The sequence below is a fragment of the Ruditapes philippinarum genome, unplaced genomic scaffold, assembly GCF_026571515.1.
Source record: "Ruditapes philippinarum isolate M1 unplaced genomic scaffold, ASM2657151v2 ctg387_1_1_1_1, whole genome shotgun sequence".
NCBI lineage: Eukaryota > Metazoa > Mollusca > Bivalvia > Venerida > Veneridae > Ruditapes > Ruditapes philippinarum.
The window spans coordinates 241,001-262,276 of record NW_026856517.1 but is presented as its reverse complement, the minus strand read 5'-3'; the positions used below and the strand labels follow the sequence as shown (position 1 = coordinate 262,276).

Genomic DNA, 21,276 nt, shown 5'->3' with positions numbered 1-21,276 from the left:
TCTACTTTGTAACTTGTTTTTCATTATAAAGAATTATCAATATAATTATAGTGAACAAATTCTTCTGTGCTGAACTCGTCCTACATTTCTTCAACGGATTTTGTTCAAACTTTCACAGAAGCTTTGTCATCAAGCACCCTGGCACATATTGTCGGGGTTTTGTGATTGGATAGTTTTTGACCTAATTATGGCCCTTTGTTTTTTTCCTTATACATAATATTATAGTGAACACTTCTTCAGTGGCAATTCCTCCTACATTATTCATGTTTTACATTGCACATAGTTACATTGTTTGTTGCTTGTATTTGTATTTCAAATACAACATATTTATCTACAATGGTGATAATTGAAAACCTGGTTTCATGGCATTGCCATGTTTCTTGTTTCTCTGTAATCTCGTTTCTTTCGGATCTTCCAATCCTTTTTTGTGTTTCTAGGATACAAGGGAGCTTTCCTTCTGTTACTTTTTTAATAGAATTTCTTGTTAAATAAGTAGTTTTTACAATAGTCTTACAAATACATGATCTGGTCTACAGAAAGAAAGGTTATTTAGGCTTGTGTTTTGTTGTTGATTTCTGTTTCTTTGTTTGTATGCAGGTATAGAGGCATTGTGTTTTCTTATACCAAATCTTATAAAAACTTTGAACATTTAAAGTATAGTTTATTTTGATCATTTAAGTACATGTAATTGGTTTATTATAAACTTTAAGCGAATAAATGGTTGTTATTTTGACAGATAGATATACATCACATACAAAAGTCAATTTGTTTGACAAAAAAAATTCTGTAAAAATAGGTGGTGAAAAAAAAATTTCTATTATTTTAGGACAATGAACAAATTATTAAAAGATGCTATTTGTTTAAAAAGTAAACTACAGATGTGTTAAATTTTGTTAATTAAGAATTAAATGACATGAAAGTTTTCATCAATGAAACATGATTTTATCTTTCAGCAATTATCTATTATAGGTTAAAAGAAAATGATCAATGTTTTGTTGTTTGTATTTAAATCTTTACTTATATAAAAAGATTACCGACATGTATTGACACCCAAGATTTTTTATATAAATGTCATAAATACTGTATATAAAAATTGTGAATATGAGAGAAATTGAATCAGAATATTTTGTTATATAAAACTTTATTTTTTCTATTACAGATAAGAGGGCTCAAAGTGCCTGGACAAGGGGAATGACATTCTTCTAGCAGGAATAATTTACTCGGTCAGCAACCAGAAACACTCGCCTTACCACCAGTTCTACAAAAATACACAGAGATAGTACTACAATACAAAACTGTTATACATCGGATATACTACAATACCACTATGCTTTGGATACAGAACTCGCAAATATATAATTAAACTTTCTTCTAAATGCCAAAAAATTAAAACTATTATACAAGTAGATGGTAGACCTTGACACCAATTTTTTACTATAGTATTATCATAACTTATCACATAGATAAATAAGAAACAATAACAACATTTTATGCAAATTTCCTGTAGACTTTGTGAATATCAAACTATTATCTCAATGCAAAAATATGTTTCTATTTTTAGAAAAAGTTTAGTTTTTTAGCTTTTTTTAGCTGCTGCAAATAGCAATTTTTACAATTTAAGAAAAGTACATTTGTGACATTTTGTGTATGTATCAACTGTAAGAATAATTTATTGTAATAGTTAATTTATTGTAGTAGTTAACTGTTTTTAGCAATAATACATTGATAGCAAGTCTATACAATTTAAGAGTTTAAAGAAAAAGGTTGATCAAATCAATAACTTAGCATTTTCTAATTAAATTTCATCATCTTCGTCACAAAATATGATGCATTATGGTATTTCATTTTAACTTCTATTATTTAACTGAAGATCAGCATTAATTTTATTTCTATACACAGCATAATGCTGCCTTAATAACATAAATTCTTGTGAGAATTCTAGAGAATAAACATTATTATATATGGTAATATATATTTATTTATTGTTTTATAACATTTTAATTTATTTAGTTGAATTTTCCCATGTGTAAATTATTATACCATGTACATTACATAATCACTTTTATCAGATCTTATTTTCCAAAAATGTGTCTATGTAAATTGATTTTTTATATATATTTCATATATTATATACACAAGACATTATACATGTATATATATATATAATGTCTTTATTGTTACAACATTTTGTACTGATTTAAATTGATATATTAAATTTCTTTTAAAAGAAGTGCATTTGTTCAGCTTTTATTGGTTTTCTTGTTATATATAGCTGAAGAGATTATTTCACTTAAGATATGACCACCATAACTGAGGAACTATAAAGAACTGAAAAATTGACAACATTGGTCAAATTTATACCTTAAAGGACACCTGCATGCAAAATTTAAACAAACTTTACCTTTCAGAGGTCGAGTTAATGGCCACTTTAAGCTCGTTTAGGATGTTAGAAGGCCCTTTTTCAGAAATGAGGAACCTTTAAATAATCTACTTTATAATCCTTATGCAAAAATGATTTCCTATTAATTATTGTTAAGAAACAAATGATAACATTCAGCAAACGATCTTCACACAAACAAGGGCCATCAGTGATGCCATTTGTCGCCTTGTGATAACCTATTACATGTGGCAGCTAAAATGTGGTAGGTGACAAAAAAATCATTTACAGGGCAAAGCGCATTTTTTATTCAAGGGCCATAACTCGACCAAAAATCCTTTAACCAGAAAACCTGTGTAATATGTCCAAGTACTTGAGCTACTTATCAATCCTGTTGTTTCATTGGAATTGCATTATTTAGCCAATAAATACCTCTATTAATTACATATGTATATAATTAAAATTGAACACTTTTTTCTTTCCAAAAGGGATATATACGAGAGATACATAAATTATGTTAAAGAAAAAAAAGTAAACCCTTTTGGGGTTTGAAGCTACAAGCCCAAGTTTAAATGCAGTTAACAGTAATTATAGCCTTTGAATACTCTTCAAAGCAAAGGTAATGCATTAGGATGGTCATACCTTAATAGCATTTGCTACAACCAGATTACAACATCTTTTATACTTTCAAACTGTATATGGACGGAGGGCAAACCTAAAGTCCCCTCATGTGGGGACTTATAAGACTTAGTCGTTTTCTGGTGACCTTTCAACAATTGCTTGCAGTTTACCCTGAATATTGCTTAAGGAGATAAAAGAAAATTTGCAAAAAAGTTCAGATTTCTTTATTTGTAGTGACATTATGCTCTTTTCTTCCAATTGTCAAGCTGCACGTAATATCTCGAGGATATTTACAGAAATGTTTTCGAGCCAAGGGACTTGTTTATTGTTCATTTGAAGTAAATTATAAAATTGAAAGAAATTACAGCAAAATAAAAACTGATTTTTACTTCCACCTTTTATAATTATACCCTTGGATGGGCATATTGTTACTTGAATGTAGATATAAGAAGAGACATAAACACGATTTAATATATATTTATTGTTTATTAAAATACAAAATTTCATCAAAATATTCTCATATTGTCATGGAGTAACTAAAATGCAACAGTCATTTGTATCTCCTCTCCCAAAGAAATAGCAAGAACTTACTGATTTTTAACCTTTTTATTACTGTAAAGTTCCTTCCTTACATAAATACCGTAGATGATAAAATCTGCTTTATGCCCTACCTCCCACTTCAAATTGGTTGGAATTCCCGATCTTTTGTTGCCAAAACAAAACCTGCACACTGACTAGCATTGCAGGGACAAACTGAAGGTACAACTTGTCCCCTACTATACCCTGGGATGAGAATCTGGGGCAACAAATGACTGATGCATAAGTACCATATATCTTCAGCTTAGCTCAATGGGTAGCATTAGATTTATAGTACATTCCTCAGACAAAGGTGAAATTTCTCTGCGATAATTGGTCATGGACATTGTTACAGTCTCATGGTCCTTTGTCTCGCACTGCTGATTCAAAAATCATGCCCAATTAGTACATGTAATTTGTTATTTGCAGAGAAATTGCTAATTAATTATGGTTAGTGATCAAGAAAAGCTGGTTAGTTGGACTAATCTCATAGATACGACCAAAAATTTATTGAAATTGACATTAAACCAGACTAACATTTATACATGTCCTCAACAAAAAATGTAATTCATTCAGTAAAGGTGTTTTTAATTCTTCAAAGAATTTACACAATAGATCAATACATTAAGTAATGCAAAATTTGAGTCCGGACAGGGTGAATAGCAACCTTAAGTCTGCTTCAGTTTTAAACGATGAATTAATGATTTTATTTTGATATAAAATCCATTTATATAGATGATATTTGTTTAGTTCAGTGTAAGATCGGAATATATTTCACCGAGTGAGCACCAAAAGGTATATTTCACGAGTGGCGCAGCCACGACTGAAATATGAACTTTTGGTGTTCACAAGGTGAAATATATTTCGATCTTACACTAAACTAAACAAATTTTCTTTTTATTATATGCAAATAAACGTTTTAAAAAGACATTAAATCTAATACTGAATGAAAAGCGCGCCAAATAATTATACAACATGACGTCATTTACGACGACACGTCATTAAGTTGGTACCCAGTACTGTGCACGCTGGTATTTCACTGAAACAACGTAAGGGGCTTAAATTCAAAACAGTGAAATTATCAAAGTGGTAATTTCACTGTTTCAAACAGTGAAATTACCAGTTTTCTTTCACTGATACATTTCTATAAACCACCGAAAACCATGTAATAAATAAAACAAACATTTTGAATGTTGGTCAAAATCTACCATATCACTTAGTAGGAGATCATTGTTCACAGTCAAGAAAAAATTGACAATCATCATTGTATCACAAAAGCACACATAAAAGCTATGTGCTCAGATGAGCAAAATATTAATGGTTTTCAGCTAATCTATAAGACATGAGCATCTATAATAATGAAAAGTGCAATGAAAAATGGTACAAAAGTAAAAGAATTAAAAAAGGGTACAATAATTTGTTAATTTTTTTTTTTCTGTCAGGAGGAAAATTATCACAATAATTATCAAGACACTATTAAAAGATTACATTTTCTTTCATAAAATTTTAATCATAGACTAAAGTTTGTTCCTCAAAATGTTTTTTCACTCTTTCTTGGATTTCCCAGCACCTCCTATCACTTTGTTCCTTTGTGCAAGCATGTGCATGTACAACTGTGGGAATACTGAAATACAATTATAAATACCATGTGATCAAACTAATCAAAAAGTGGTGGCATGGCCGAGTGGTTAACTCGTCAGACTTGTTATCTAAGGATCATTATAATATATATCCATGTGGTTCAAACACTGTCAGGGGCGGACAATTTTTGCTTGAGCAAAAAAATTTACACTTATTGCTTAGTACTTGTTGATTCAAGCAACAGATATGAGAGCTTTAAGCTTCCAACACTTTCAAACTAAAATAAATTCTGTATAAACCAATTATTTTAATTGATAAGTACGTATAGGCTAAATGATACAAATTTCTTGGTTAAATTTTCCTAGTATAATTATACCTTAGAATATAAGAGAACATAAGTATCTAAAGGACATAAAATGAAGCAGTGTTGATCAAATTAGTTCTCATAATAAACATCATGAAATAAATGTCATTTCTTTTAGCATTCATGCAAAGTTTCAGTAAAATCTGAATAACCTATCTGGACATGAATCTGGACAAATGTCACTCCTGATCCTATTGGATGGGATAATTTCTGATCACAGAATCAGTGTAGTAAGTCACCGACCTGAATTGCCACACAACTCCCAATTACCGTATAAGTGGTTTTTTCTGCGGTGACTTTATTTCTGCGTTTTCTGCGGTCAGTTTCAGCACCGCAGAAATAAAAACCGCAGAATATTTCTCCACGTTTTTTTTTTTTTTTAAAAGAAATGAGTCCTACATTATGACCTGTTTCCTTTAAAGGAATAAAGACTAACGGATTATAACGGTTAGCGGGTCATCGAGTTATATAAAATTGATTTCGGCTAAATATGCAATATGTGCATGTAAGGATGTAATTGTTGTTAATTATGCCAATTTATGAACAAAGAAATTCAAACATCATAGTGTTTGCCTGTACGCTAAAGGGTTTGTTTACCACTAAATCATTAAAACCATTTAAACCCTTATACTGCTAAATAATCGTCGTATACATTAATTGTTGTCTGATTTACGATAAACTTCTATCAATTTTATAAAATTAAAGATACTACCGTGGTATATTTTTCACACGTCATTTCACACTGATTTAAAGATGCAAACTGTCTATTGATGCACATTATATTTGTTTGTAATTACTATATAATATAGTTCTGCAGTGACGACGGTAAACAAAATTTTAATGCGAATGTGTACATGCAAATAAAATAGGTAAAGTAATGTGACTTAGACTTTGATAAGATGAGCCGCAGTATTTAAATCACATTTTGTCCAAAGAATGTGCCGCAGAAATTAAGTCCGCAGAAATAAAAACATGCCAAAATTTTGAAAAACCGCAGAATTTGGAGCCCGCAGAAAAAACCACTTATACGGTACTAGTTTGAATCTTGCCACCTAGGTTGAATTCTGTCATGTGATCAAGATATCTAAATGTAATATTATATTAGTTACACTGTACACTAGACACTGGCAGAAAATTAACATTCAGTGCTCAATAACTTTTGACTTGAACCCTGCTGGATAGCTTCCTCACATAAAAGAATTCAAAGTTCCTAGTGGAATTCGAACCCACAGCTGTGAGGGAGGAGTGGTTTGAAATCAAGGAGCTTAACCACTCAGCCACAAACCCCCATAGTTGATTTCTTTCTTTGAATGTGCAATAGATGGCAACTGTGCGTGTTCATTTTATAAATTTGAAAACTCAAATCATAAATTGATAATGTTTATTCAAATCTACTAGTATTTACTTGAAACACTGATTAGTATCAACTTATTTGTTTATCAAGATATTTATTATTTACATGGAATGTGAATAATATTAGCATCAACAAGATCATGGACCTTTCCGATTTTTAGCAGTGAAAAATTTAGTCTGGCATTTTCTTTAAACTGCTAGATTAACTGCTCGCAAACAGTATCACAAACAAAACCATGTGTTTTTTTTTTATTATTCAACTAGGTCAACCAGTGAAGCAAAAGAGATACTCAAGAACTTTGCATAATAAATTTTGTGTTTTTCCCAGCTAATCACAGTATACTTTTACAGTTCAATTTTGAAAATATTTTGATAGTAAAAGTCACAACTTCATTGATAACAGTTGTGCACTGTGAAGCTTTAAAAGTTAAAGTTTTATTTGTTCACCAAGGATAAGATAGGAAAAACTCACAATGAATTTTTAATAACATCTACTGGATAGCCCTTCAGCCAATTTGCATAAAACTATACACAGTAAAGGTCCATTTTCTAAAAAGAGTGTGAGATAATTTACCTGGAATGTACATGATCATAAAAAAGATGAGGAAGTAAAAGTAGCTAAATGACATGTTGGCAGCATTGGGTAATTCAACGGAGTACATCTTTGACTCTCTCACAAAATCTAAACCACTCCAAATAGACAACAATTCACCCTGCAAAAAAATCATTATTACTAAAATCAACAACAATTCATCCAGAAGAAAGTAATAATTGCTATATAAACATGCAAATTTAGTCTGAGTGAAAATATCAGAAAGAACCCCTTCAATTTAATGACGTAATAACACCAAGCTTTTGATGTGACTCTTAATTTTTAAAAAATCAAGGGAACAAGAATTAATCTTTCTGTGCCCGTTTGGGTTGATATTTCCAAAATGGATTACAGGCTGTAAACGTCCAAACGGCATATTTTTGTTATAAAAGAACATTTCGAAAAAGACTTGCCTTCAATGTTTGGTTAAAGATCTGTTAAGATTATGTTCACCAAGAATATGGGAATTTGAAATATTAAATTTCATAAATCCTTTCACTATGCAGTCATAGCACAACAGCCAAAATTTCAATGTGCCCCAATTTTTAAACAATAAAAAAATATTAATATTTTTTTCATCAAGAATCTCATATTAATTAAATAAAATGGTGGTGTTTTCCCAACTTATCAATGGGTACTAATAAACCTTTACAGTTACTACTGTACTTAGTATCAACATCAAAAAGTGACATGTTGGACACTCTTCATGTGATAGGAAGTGCACAATGAAGCTATAACAGTTAAGTTTGTTTGTACCCTGGGATTACATTGGAAAAAACTGTATTTGCAGATTTCCGGACAGTATCTTTTCTGAAAGGAGCCAATCAATATGCCTCAGACCAAGTTTGAAGTAATTTAAAATATAACTTTACTGTTCACTGGAGATATATTCTAGATCTGTTGTACATTTACCATAAAACCCTTAAATCTGTGTTAATGTTCTAATTTGTCTTTTAAATCAAACTTCATTTAAGCCAGGCCAGTGTCAATTAAATTTAACAAATACCCAAAATTCTCCATTCAATTGTCTCTTAGAGAAGAGTATCTGTTGGCATATGGATCAAAATTATAAATAAAAATAGTGTTTGATGGAATATGGATCACAAAAATGAAAAAAAAACTGAAACAAATTTTTATGTGAAATATCAACAAAAATATTAACTTACAGTGACACCAATTGGGTACAGCACGATGAAGAATGTGTACCTGGAAATAGAGAAACATACTGCCATAAAATCAAAGGGTAAGGGCACATGCAAAGTTACATCAAAATTTTCGTTACATCAACATTTTAGTCATATAATTCTACTTCTGTAACAAATATCTAAGCTTTTCACCTCCTTCTTTATAAGATTTCTTACATTAGTTTTCTCAATAAGTCTCTATTACCTACTGTAGGGTGGTCCGGATGATTCTTAGCACCAGCAGTACTATTGTCAATATAACAAAGATATGGTTCATAGCCAAATAGTTTAAATATTACTATTTATAATGATTTTGACTATTCATTTTTAAGAGGTAATGCAGACATGCCCAGTTTTCCCTGTGAGCCTTTATTAAATGTACATATATCTTCACCTTTGTGCAGTAACGGGTTAAGTCCTTCTAACCAGTTATTGCACTTAGGTGACGATATACAGTTACAAACACATGATTTATGAAACAACAAAATATTAAGTATAAATATATCTATATAAAACCAAAGAAAATAATGCTTAATTCAGGGTTTTCTGTTTTTTTTTACCCCTGACATTTTGAGCTTATATCCATGAGAAAATATACATGTATTTCTGTCTAACCTACACCACTGTAGAGTATATGGCACTTCACCAATCAGACTGAACATGTAGAAAGCGTATCTTATAATCTCAGTGACACTCCATGCAAACACAAACATTGATACACCAGTCACATTCTGTACCTAAAATAAACAACAACATATTGTTAGCAGCAAAAATTGATCATGATCTGTGTTTTAAAATACTTACACGTCAAATATAAACAAAATCACTGAAATACTTCAAAAGTTATTCTGTGGAAGCCAATAGATTCACTTCAAACAATTTCATAAAATGGGGCATCAGAGCCAAAACACCAACTTTGGGGAAGGGGCCTCAGCCTTTTTCTTTGGGAAAAAAATGCGTGATTTTGGCATACTTTGGGTAAAGGGGTCTCAAATTTAACACAAACTTTTAACAAGTTCTTCAAAATAGACAAGCAAAAAGCACTGGGAAATACAAATAAGGCAGTAAAAGACCTTAATTCAACACCATCATTTAATTTTTTTCTAAATTCTATGGGAAATTTTTAAAGACTGGGGAATTTTGAGGACCAAACTAGGGAAAAAAGAGGCTAGTTTGGTTGGGGAAGCAGCCTATATTTGGCCTCTACAAAGATAGGTTTTTAGGCCCATGGCATAACAATTAATACTGAGTTGATTGAAGCAAAGATTGAACTCGACTTGTGTTTTGATATAACATAATTACATGCCACACAAAAAAACAATCACTGAAATACTTCAAAAGTTATTCTATAGAAACCAATAGATTCACTTGAAAATTGCTCAAAAAGTGGCTTAACTCTAACAATAATAAGTTGTTCGAAACAAAAAATGAACCTGAACTTAGTTTTCATATAACATACTTACATGCCAAAATTAAACACAATCACTGAAATCCTTAAAAAGTTATGATGTGGAAACCAAATGTTTATGCACAGACAGTCAGACGGACGAAGTCATATGATACGTCCCAAAGGTCTTCAGGAATCATTTACATGTACACCTGATTTTAGCTTGTGACTTCTAAAATATAACGCTTTTCCTTCTTTACCTATATAATGTGACTTCAAATGTCAGACATTTTGCAGTCTCTAACTTCCAAAATTTGGAACTTAATGGGTGTATATAAGTGTGAGTTTTTTAGAAGTATTATTTATTATGATAATCTAAAGAATAAGTTAATGTTATTACCACTACTATACTATAGGCGACTCCCCATGTGAGCATTACTCTTGAAAAGACTTGGAACGCTGTTAACATCACGCTGGATCGAACAAATCCCAGCGCACAGTGCAATATCTGAAACACAAACAAAATGAGGTTATAAAAGGTTACTGCCTTGTCTATGCTCATCTTTGGGTAAAATACTTTTATTGCAAAAAATTTATTAAAATCTAGTAAATTCTCCCTGAATATGTCTAATTTGAATAAGTGAATGTATAAACTATGTTTGGGAACTGCATTCTCTATTTCTTGTCAAATTAATTTGGTCTTTTCTTATAAAAACTGCCAGTTTTTTAATGACACTTTGTTATCACACTGTGATTGCCTGTAGTGTGTAGAGTTTAAAAATTAAATGTAACATATTTTCTCTTTGTATATTCAAAAGATGTTTATTTTGCATTTCTTTATTGCAACTGTATTGTAATTATCAGTGTTTTCAATATCAAATTTGAGCATATTATATCTTAAATTGATGCTTTTCACATATCAATTATTACCTCCCCTGGTCATCCTTCAAATATAATACATAAAATGTCTAGATAAGAATCTCTCACAATCCACATAAATCTTCATGAAAAATGAGCCGCGTCACGACAAAACCAACGTAATGTGTTAGCGACCAGCATGGATCCAGACCAGCCTGCGCATCCGCGCAGTCTGATCAGGATCCATGCTGTTCGCTATCAGTTTCTTTACTTGTAATCGGGTTTGTAAGCGAACAGCATGGATCCTGATCAGACTGCGCGGATGCGCAGGCTGGTCTGGATCCATGCTGGTCGCAAACGCATTTTGTTGGTTCTGTCATGACGCGGCTCAAATGATAAAACTCTTTTTATATATTGGTGCCATGATAATAACAACTTCAATCATACATGTATGTATTAAAGAATTTGACAATGCACATAAATCAGCTGATAATATTGATTTTTTTTCCATATTTTGTAATTATATTATATAGAATACATATGTTTTAATCTTGGCTGCTTTTGGTTTATTTTTAAGTAAAAACTGTTTGCTATTCAATAAATAAAATGTGTTGTTAAGGCAAAGAGCATGAGATAGTGATACATGCATCTAATGTTTGAAAAATATGTACATGACATGTATATTGAAATGTATATATAAATAATCAAATGTACCTCAAGCACAGCTGCTGTCTGGAAGATGTTGAGAAGTGGTGCAACTTTGTCATATAACCCTTTCGATGTTCTCTCCGAGTAAAAATGGGACAGAAAGATAAAGAAAATTGCACTCCATCTGAAAAATGATTTAACACAAATTAAATTGTAAAAATTTCTGATCAACTGTTTGTTTACTTAAAATGTCATTGTTGTGATTTATAAGTGTTACTTTGTTCCAGTACAAATCAAATCTGTCCATTAAAATGAAGAACAAAGTTATGGCAATTTTACGTAAAATTTAAAAACTTGACCATAAAGATCAAGGTCACTTTGAAGATACTGTCAAACAAGAAAAACACAACATGGCAGTTTTACAATAAGTGTTGTCTTGTCAAAGTACAAATCAAAATAGGAAAAAGTGATTAAGTTATCTAATTAAAGCAAATTCAATTGTTTGACCTTGATGCCAGATGGTCAAGGACATATTTGAATTATTCAACACTTCTGTTCTGTCTTTCCAAGTACTTGACAGAAGAAAAACTAAAGAAATGTATAACTATTAAAGCTGAACGATTTAAAGACAGTAAATAATAATAAACATCAAGCTGTCAATCATAACAGAGCTAGGATGTTAAGATTTTAAGTGTAAAATGGTACACTGTTAAAGCACTCCTTTTCTGCGAAAACATGTTTGGACTTGAACCACCTGCAGTTACATTACTAAATATAAGACCTTTAGGAAATCTATTCAAGTATTTTATGTTTATCCTTCATGAATCTAATATTTTATAATTATTCATCTTAATAGATGACTGTAAATATGTACAGCAAACGAACTGACATTAGACCACAATTCAGACCTAATGCATTCAACGATCTAATTGGTATGACTTGAAAGAAATTGAATATCCCATGAAAGATTAATGCAAAATGAACATGCTAACACTAGTAGACATTTAATTTATCACTTTACTTAGGAGATATGTCCGTTTAAACGACACCACTGCCATGTTATCCAACTAGGCAGCAATGGCCGAGCAATATTCACCAAGGATATCCAAATGCGGATTCTTTGGTTATACAGTTGATTAATTGGTAAAATCAAATTTAAACAGACTTTAACTAGTACCACTTTGATAAATTATAGTAGTTCTTTTTTTGTTCTTCTAATCTATAATTGCTTCGTACCATTATTTTTTAATTTTTAATAAAGAACAAATTGTAAACATAAAATATTATAATGGGACATAAATGTATATTGATCACATTGAGGGGAAATTTTTTGTCTCAAGCTCATGTATAAATTGTACTGCACCTGGCAACATGCAGTATTGCAACATTTATAGTTTCACTATGGCTGACTATGGATAGAAACAACAATGCTGTTTTTTTTCCTAAAAGCCTTTAAGTTTTCCATAATTTGAACTTTATTTTTGTTGTTGCTATTACACATACATGTATGTACTAATTTAAAGGATAAGGCTAAATCATAAAATGGCAGTAAATGCCTTCCTTGCCGTTTCAAGTAAGCCAGGGTTTAATTGGCAAAATATAGTGTTTGGAACCTGAATAATTATTAGATTTTAACAGTGTCTATTCTAGGAGGGGGGATGGGGTGACTCAACCATATTTTTGAGAATTCCCTCTATTTTTTCAGAGGCAGGGGGAAAATGTTACATAGATAAAGAAGGAAAAAGATCAACAAATGTGTAATAAATTTTCACTTTTCGATACCCCCACCCCCCTCTGTGTTTCAAATCCTAAAATAGACAATATTTTATCATCATAATTTATTTTGTAATCATACTTATTACAAAGAAACACTGACTAAAAATTGCTTGTCATTTTCCATTTTTAAAATCTGAAATGTGGTGCTTAAAGATTACAACGAAATTCGCCAGCATTCATTAGATACAAGGGGAGGTAATTTTGTGGTTGATTTCCATTTTCGTTCTAAAAAAATGTTGAAGATTGTTGGCATTGATACCTGAGGCTGATGTTTAAAACATGGAATGGATATTGAATCGCATTACAAAAATTCGTTGATACACAATCGATTGAATCAATAACACCTTGCATTGACCATTGTGCATGTTTTGACCCAAAAATCTTAACTTTTATAAATTTGATTTTAGCTACGCCTTTAATATTGATACAATCCTTTTACACGTTTTAGACGGTAAAAGGTCAACTCGGCCCAATACCAACTAGGCACAGGTCAACTCGGCACTTACGAACTTTCGCTATACGTATATGCAGTATTTCGATAGAGCGGAAGTCAGTGCGCGAGCATGCGCTTTGCCATATCTCGTTCAGTTACCGCTCACGTTTTAAACTCGGTTGCTATGGAAGCGACACTAAGCGTACATGGTATTTACAACTAAAATATCAGACAAACACATTAAAACAATACACAAAAACTACACATAGTTGTTTTCTATATTAATAACTGATAGTCAAACAAATATCTCGATTTAATGTATTGTTTACATGTGATGACAGCAACGCTGTGTGTTAGATTACTTACTTTCGGTTCAGAAAATTCATTTGTTTACCATCAAAACTCATATGTTTACCATAGGAACCATATATAGATAGAAAGCAAATTAAACAAAGGTAAAGAAAAAATTGTCCGTTTCTGAACAAAAAACAAAGAATAAATAAATACAAAGTCTTTTTAAAAGGTCCCTTCTTTAAGTTCATTTGAAAGGGGAATAATTTGGTTGGATTTTAGACAGGGAAACAAGGAGTTATCTTTCATAGCTAGGGAATATGGCCGACTGAAATCATGCAAGCAAGTTTGTAAGTGCTCGGCCCTCTATTAAAAACCTATTAGGATATAGATTGTTTAGTTTATAAAAATTTAAGGTGTAAATTACTATAAAAGTATTCAGAGATATGATCACTAACAAACAGAAATTGAAAAAGTTGGCAGTGTACTAAAAGTCTTGTAGCCAATGTAGGTATTTGAAATTATCTTTCTTGATAATATAAATGTCACAAATTATTTGGATTAACACTGATTACCCCAGGGTCTATTCTAGGATTCGAAAAATATGGGGGATTTTTATCGAAAAGTCAGAATTTATTATATTTGTTGATCTTTTCCCTTCTTTCTCTATGTAAAATTTTCCCCCTGCCTCTGAAAAAATAGGAGTGAATTCTCAAAAATAGGGGTGAATCCCCCCATCCCCCCTCCTAGAATAAACACTGTTACCCTGCCGTGTGGTGATTCGTGCAAACATGAGAGAAGGCTTTACGTCTGTCGCAAACAAAGTTTGTTAGCTTAACAGGCTATTCTGTAATACAGACACAAATCAACTGATCAATCCTAAAATTTAACCTAGCTGTAGTCTAGGTGTCCCACTTGTTAACCGTAGTAATTCTTGCGAATTATGCGTTTACAATGCATCTGTTAATTCAACATAAAGATAAAAAGAACAAAACATACCCCATAACTTGCGCTACATTATAAGCGATTAAGTACGATAATATAACGGGATTCTGCTCCTTTGACTCTTGTTTGCTTGCAGAGGACGGCATTTTGCTGCTGTTACTAAAGCCGAGCTTCTCAGTCACACTGATCAATCTCCTACGCAGTGATCTCCCCTTATCAGTACAGAGGCAACTACTCGGCTCTTTCCGTCAGTCTTCGTGCTGTATCTCATTCGCAACGACTCGGCCCTTTCCGGGTACCCCTCACAGTGATTACCTCCCTTGGCAGAATTAAGGGGAGATCACTGTGTGGAGATTGCCCCTTTCCGTCAGTCTTCGGATTCGAACACCAATCGCAACTACTCGGCCCTTTCCGTCAGTCTTCGGATACAATAGTATGAATACACAGAACGGATGCGGTATTTCGGTCTAACCTACGCTAAGAAACTTAACATGTAAACAAATAGTAATTTAATGCTGGGAGTTGTTGACAAGTTTATTTCCAATATATGTAGTAAAAGACCACCTAAAGTAAGTGAATTCATAGGTACAAAAGCAAACAATACATTATGTATATATTTATTATTATGGTTGTAGAAACCGAAAGTACAAATAAAGTTTCCTTTTAAAAGGAAAGGCTTGCACAGTTGTGCCTTTAAAATTGTTTTTTTTTTTTTTTTTTTGGTTTCAATTTATTATCACATTTTTTTTTTAATTACGGTATTTGTATATCATAAAGGGTTTATTTAGTTGGGGTTTTTTTATTTTTTGGAAAACCGAATATTTTTTGTCAAAACGATTTGAAATCTATTCTCTATTGTATAAAACTAATAAAGAAAATGATCAATCGTAAAAATACTAACGTGATACTGAATGAAAACAAGTGTGCACATTTCATTTCCCCTTTTTCGCAGCGAAATCATTCCTTTGCTTTATAGACAAGTAAATGCACTAAAATACTTCGTTACGTGGTACCAATTAATAAGCATGTATCAACTATGTTACACGATCACAAATAGACGATGCGCTATGTGGCAAGGTTAATGATATGCATGGGCTATTTTTAGATTACCTCACCAAGAAGTTGCTCAGTAGATCTAAATATAACTCGATCATGCGTGATTTGGTAAGCAGGACCACCCTTTGGAGACGGAATACTACTATATACAGTCACCATTCTCTATTGTATAAAACTAATACAGACAAAAAACAATTATAAAAGAAACTAAATTTTGCGTCTTGAAAAACAATTGAAACGGAACAATTTCGTTTATAATTTATTACGGTTTAAACCGATAAATCAAGTAAAAATAGAAATCCTATTTATATAAACAAACTAAGATTACCGAATGTAACTAAAAAAGCTTAGATTTCCGTAATATTACTTCGTCTGATTCCGCAGTATGACGGAATCGCCCGAATTGTCACGATTGCAATCGGAACTACATCGGCTATTATCATTTATCCGAAGAGTGACGGAAAAGACCGAAAAGTTGCGATTGGCACGATTGCAGCTGGTTTCCCGTTCAATCATGCACCAACAGATGTAAGCAGGAAACCACCTAACCGGAACAAGTTTTCCAAATGAAATGGCTTGCAGCCGTGGCTGCAAGCCAAAAACCAACTTAATTGTTGACATTTAGTCGGATTTGTTTAAAATTGAACATCAGTGGGCATATTTAAATTACAAATTGTTGTCAGACATATTTTCAAATATAAGAGTACCGGAACAGACATTAGATGTTAAATATATGCATTCGTTTTACATTATCTCTGTTTCTGCCACGTGGTAGAACTACTTTCAATTCGTATTGTTTCCGAGGTTATTATAGATCATAGCCGAGGCAGTTCCGAATGGTATATTTGATGAAAATAACCGTGGATTGTAAGAAAAGAGGTGGAATCGATTTATTTAAAAGTAATCTAAACACAAATGATATCCATGCAGAAATTAAAAATTGAAATTCTTTCTTAATTAATATTTATGTTCCCATTTTAAGGTCCATCTGCTACACGGTCGTCTCGAGCACACTTCATTGCATAATTTTTCTTACATGCATGCCCATTATGTGATGTAAATGATTGCTATTGTAGCATCAAGATTTTATTTGACCCCGGTAACATGCATGCAGAACAAAGTTTTAACATTAAATTCTTACTTTACATGTTAAATCGGTATTTATTTTCTTTTCTGATTTATGATCTATAAACGTTAATATTAAGACATTCGCACACTTGTGCACACTGGCACCCGTATATCTGTATATGGTAATTTTCAAATTTTAGCTGTTCTAACACCTTTACCAAACTCCAATCGTAACTACTCGATCGGCAATCTCCGTCAAGTTCTTGAAGTCGCCCGAGGTGTTCCGAATGATATGTTATCCTGTCAAGTGTTTACACATATTGCTAATTCATCTAAAATGAAAACGATGGCTCGATAAAATATAGTTATATGTACATCATTTTATCAAACTACTCTAACTATTTGGTAAAACAAAATGCTTTATATTACACTACTAAGTCATAGCTACCTTTTAAAAATGGTTCCGTTGGAGACTCCTAATATTTCTGTTTAAAATGCCGGTGTTATGTACAAATCACCATCATGTGCTCTGTAATTTCGTTTTCGTATTTCGGTGGGGAATTTATGTGTTGGTTAAGCTGCGTGCTCACTTACTCCCCGGTAAGTTACTGGGATGATCCGGGACGATCCGGGGTGAAATTATTGTTGCGGTCACACTTACCCCGGCAGCACTACGGTAATTTCCAACTTACCACCCAGGATGCGCTCCGGACCATCCAGGCAGAGCCCAGGTGAAGCTACGATTCATGCCGGTGCTTCCCCGGTCGTTGCCGGAAGAGCCCCGGTAGACCAAGGCAGAGCCCCGGTCGATCCAGGCAGAGCCCCGGCAGAGCCCAGGACGATCTAGGCAGAGTCCCGGTTGAACCCCGGTGGATTGAAAACGCGTGAAAATGATGACATTGATACATAATTTTTATCTAATATTATATTTATTGTTCAAAAATAGTAATTCATGATGATTTTTGGCAAAAATCCTTATGCAAGACTGGATAAAAGGGAAATGGGAAGGGTTTAAATACAAACAAATGAAATCATCGCAAATTGTCGTGATTCTTTTGAAATGAACCGGGCCTTGCCGGGGCTCTACCGGGATCAACCGTAGCTCCATCGTCATCTTCCGGGGCTCTGCCGGCATCCTTCGGGGCTCTATCGGCATTCTCCGGGGCTCTGCCGGCATTCACCAGGGCTCTGCCGGCCTTCACCGGGGCTCTGCCAGCATTCACCGGGACTCTATCGTAGCTCTTCCGGCTATATATCAAGCCCCGGATCATCCCCGGTTTGTGCTGGCAGAGCTACGGTGCTTCCCTGGTGTAATCCCGGTCGTTTTCGACAGAGCTAAGGATGAAGCCGGCAAAGCTATACTTACCGAACCATCCCGAACCACCCCGGTGATATTAAATATTTTATTCCATCCGGGGTCGAATGCCGGATGTTCCCGGATCATCTCGGACGTTGCCGGCAGAGTTGCAGATGTACTCCGGTTGTTCCCGGTCGTACCCCGGTCGTTCCCGGATCACCCCCGGACGCCTACCGGGGCTCTGCCGGGATGTTAGTTAGACTGTAGCTTAATATACCATTTTTAGCACTATATATCATATGTGGATAGCGCCCTTTTAAGAAGGACCAAAATCCTTAAATGATATTGAACTGTTATCTAGGAGCATCACACGTCGTTAAGCATATTAAATTTATAGAAAGTAATATATTTTGTCTTGTTGTAATATTTACATTATTCTTCCTCTACCGAGCGAGATGCCATGTAAAACCATGCTTCGTCTGGAGCTTTTTGGTTTGGTAATTTTTATAAGACGCTTAACGTGATCCAACTCAAAATCTATGAGCTACTTTCCCACTTATCGAAGAATTATTTCTCGTGAATACACGTGCCATCTCGACTTCTTGTCACGTATTGTCATGTTGCTGCTTTTTTGTATACTTGTACATGTACATGTACGTATATTGATGCATTGTCAACGATATTGAAGATCGATATTTGCCTGCATTTCTCAGATCTGATATAAATTATATATTCATATCTTGTTATTCATAAAAGGGTGATGAGCTGTCAAAACCTTATGTAATTTTGTCTGAATTTGACAGGAAAATGAATGATTTTATACCTCAACAAATCCCCATTTTGTTTATTCTTAGATTTCATTCTAAAAAGTGACAGCCAACCGAAATAAATTATTACTAACAGAAGACATAGTCCATGTCTCATCGAATGATATTTTTCAAGACGAATTTATTTCTTATTCGATGGTGTGAGCATTTTAACCATGTTAACAGCGTTTTTTTCGGCTGAAGTTTCATATGTGAAGACAATGTTCATTTTATGATGTCTACTTCGGAACTGGTATACTAACATAATTATGTTGATGAAAATTTTGGCTGGCCATGTTTTTAAAAAGTTTTAGTGATAAAATTATTTTGTTTATGAATAAGCAAGTAATACCATGATTTACATTACATTCTGTAAGACTGCTACATGTATACAGACATTGTTCCCTTCAAATAATTCTGTATACTGTGTATTGCATGAAGCAGAATGATACTAGTACATGTATATGGTTGATGGTAAAAGCTTAAGTTAATATACTTTAAAGGCAGCGTGACAAACTATTAAAGTTTGGTAGCTAGGTTACCATATTTAAAGGCACTAGTGACAAATTATAGGCAGAGTGACAAACTATTAAAACTACACGTATTAATGTTTGATAGCTAGGTTACCATAATTTTATTTAAAGACGAACCATTAACTGCAAGACGTTACTGTCACTATGAATTTGGAACGGAGTAAACACTATTGACTGTGACAAGCTAGTTTTACTATTAATGAAGGTAAAGTGACAAACTATTGACGGTTAGAAGCTGGTATAACTACATCTGAAGGTAAATTGACTCAGTATTTACAGAAGCTAGTTTCACTCTATCTGAAGGCAAAGTGACAAACTACTGACAGCAAGATGCTAACGAGCAAACTGACGAACTATTTAAGGTAAGAAGCAAATAGTGTCACTACTTGTATTACAAAATATTTTACAGTAAGGAGCTTTTGTTTGTTACTGTATGTACTTTAGAGAAAAATAGTAACAGGATAATGGCGACTAGAATTTTAAACAGTATATTAAATAAAATCTTTATTTATTTATTTTATTTTATCTTTTTTATTTTTTTTATTATTTTTTTTATTCTTGGAATACAATAACAAAAGTTTGGTGGTTTAAATTGAAAAGAGTGTCAGGATATTGTTCAAATTGAGTTTTTTCAATTATATATGTCTTGGAAACTCGGTTTTTCGATATTGATAGCAAGAAATGGATTTTTCTATGTTTAGACACAGTTGCAATGTATACGATTTTGTAATTGAAGGAGTTTACGTCAAAACTGCCACAAATGGTCATTCCGACATAATTTCCAGACTACACTGGAAATGTCAAATGATTCCACCTTCGATTTCTGTTTCCTTATTATGTCTCATCAGACACATTTAAATACAATAGCTCACATTTATACAGCAGTCTATAGAATAATTCTCTTATTGGAAGAAATATACATTACACAGTCTTCTTGTTAGGCTTTCTTTTGCTTTTTTATTTTCTGAAAGTATTTGATGAATGGGCACTGTTAATTTTACTACCGAACATTGCTATTTAATTGTATTGGCAGGTATGTAAGGTATACTTGCAGACATGCAACATATACAATAATGTCTTCTTTAATTGTTTATAAAATCATAAACCGGTATTGAAATAAGAATATTATTTTACAATCGGAACGTTTTGGTTATCATTCATATTATCCGAAGTTTGACGGATAAGGCCAATAATTTGAAATTGGTGATTTGATAAACAGAACGGGTGAAAACAAATTGGTGACTTTAGCATATTATTTAACTATTGTAATATGTTGGGGTTTTTTTTTTGTTTGTTTTTTTTTTTTGGTTGTTGTTACTGAGATAAACCGTGCAGTTAACACATTCTCCGGTAGTTGTTTATCAATTTTTAGTTAGAGATTGAGTGATACAGTAGTTGCCCCGTTTAGAGCATCTGTACATGGGATCTCTGGTTTTAAGGTCCCAGCCGAAAAAAAAGTATTGTTAAATGAAGATCGGTGGTGGATTGGACCTCCGACCCCCTAGATGACTAGTATAGTGCGTTACCACT

The 21,276-nt window shown here is 32.8% G+C and overlaps 2 protein-coding genes across 11 annotated transcripts in view; one reads left to right on the top strand and one right to left on the bottom strand.

The window, feature by feature from the left end:
• LOC132746852 (cytosolic carboxypeptidase 2-like) overlaps window positions 1-2,231 on the top strand; it is a 122,445-nt gene extending 120,214 nt beyond the window's left edge. For all 10 annotated transcript variants that reach the window (XM_060736127.1, XM_060736130.1, XM_060736121.1 and 7 more), the window contains one exon: window positions 1,160-2,231. The gene's annotated coding sequence lies outside the window, so the exon portion shown is untranslated. The remainder of the gene's footprint in view (window positions 1-1,159) is intronic.
• Window positions 2,232-3,459: 1,228 nt separating this feature from the next.
• Window positions 3,460-15,201, bottom strand: LOC132746850 (very-long-chain (3R)-3-hydroxyacyl-CoA dehydratase 2-like). The gene is made up of 7 exons (XM_060736120.1): window positions 15,041-15,201; window positions 11,608-11,725; window positions 10,436-10,543; window positions 9,264-9,385; window positions 8,631-8,670; window positions 7,447-7,585; window positions 3,460-5,198 (listed from the first exon to the last, which is right to left on the bottom strand). The coding sequence occupies exons 1-7, from the start codon at window positions 15,130-15,132 to the stop codon at window positions 5,119-5,121; spliced, it is 699 nt and encodes a 232-aa protein (XP_060592103.1). The 5' UTR covers window positions 15,133-15,201; the 3' UTR covers window positions 3,460-5,118.
• Window positions 15,202-21,276: the final 6,075 nt, after the last annotated feature.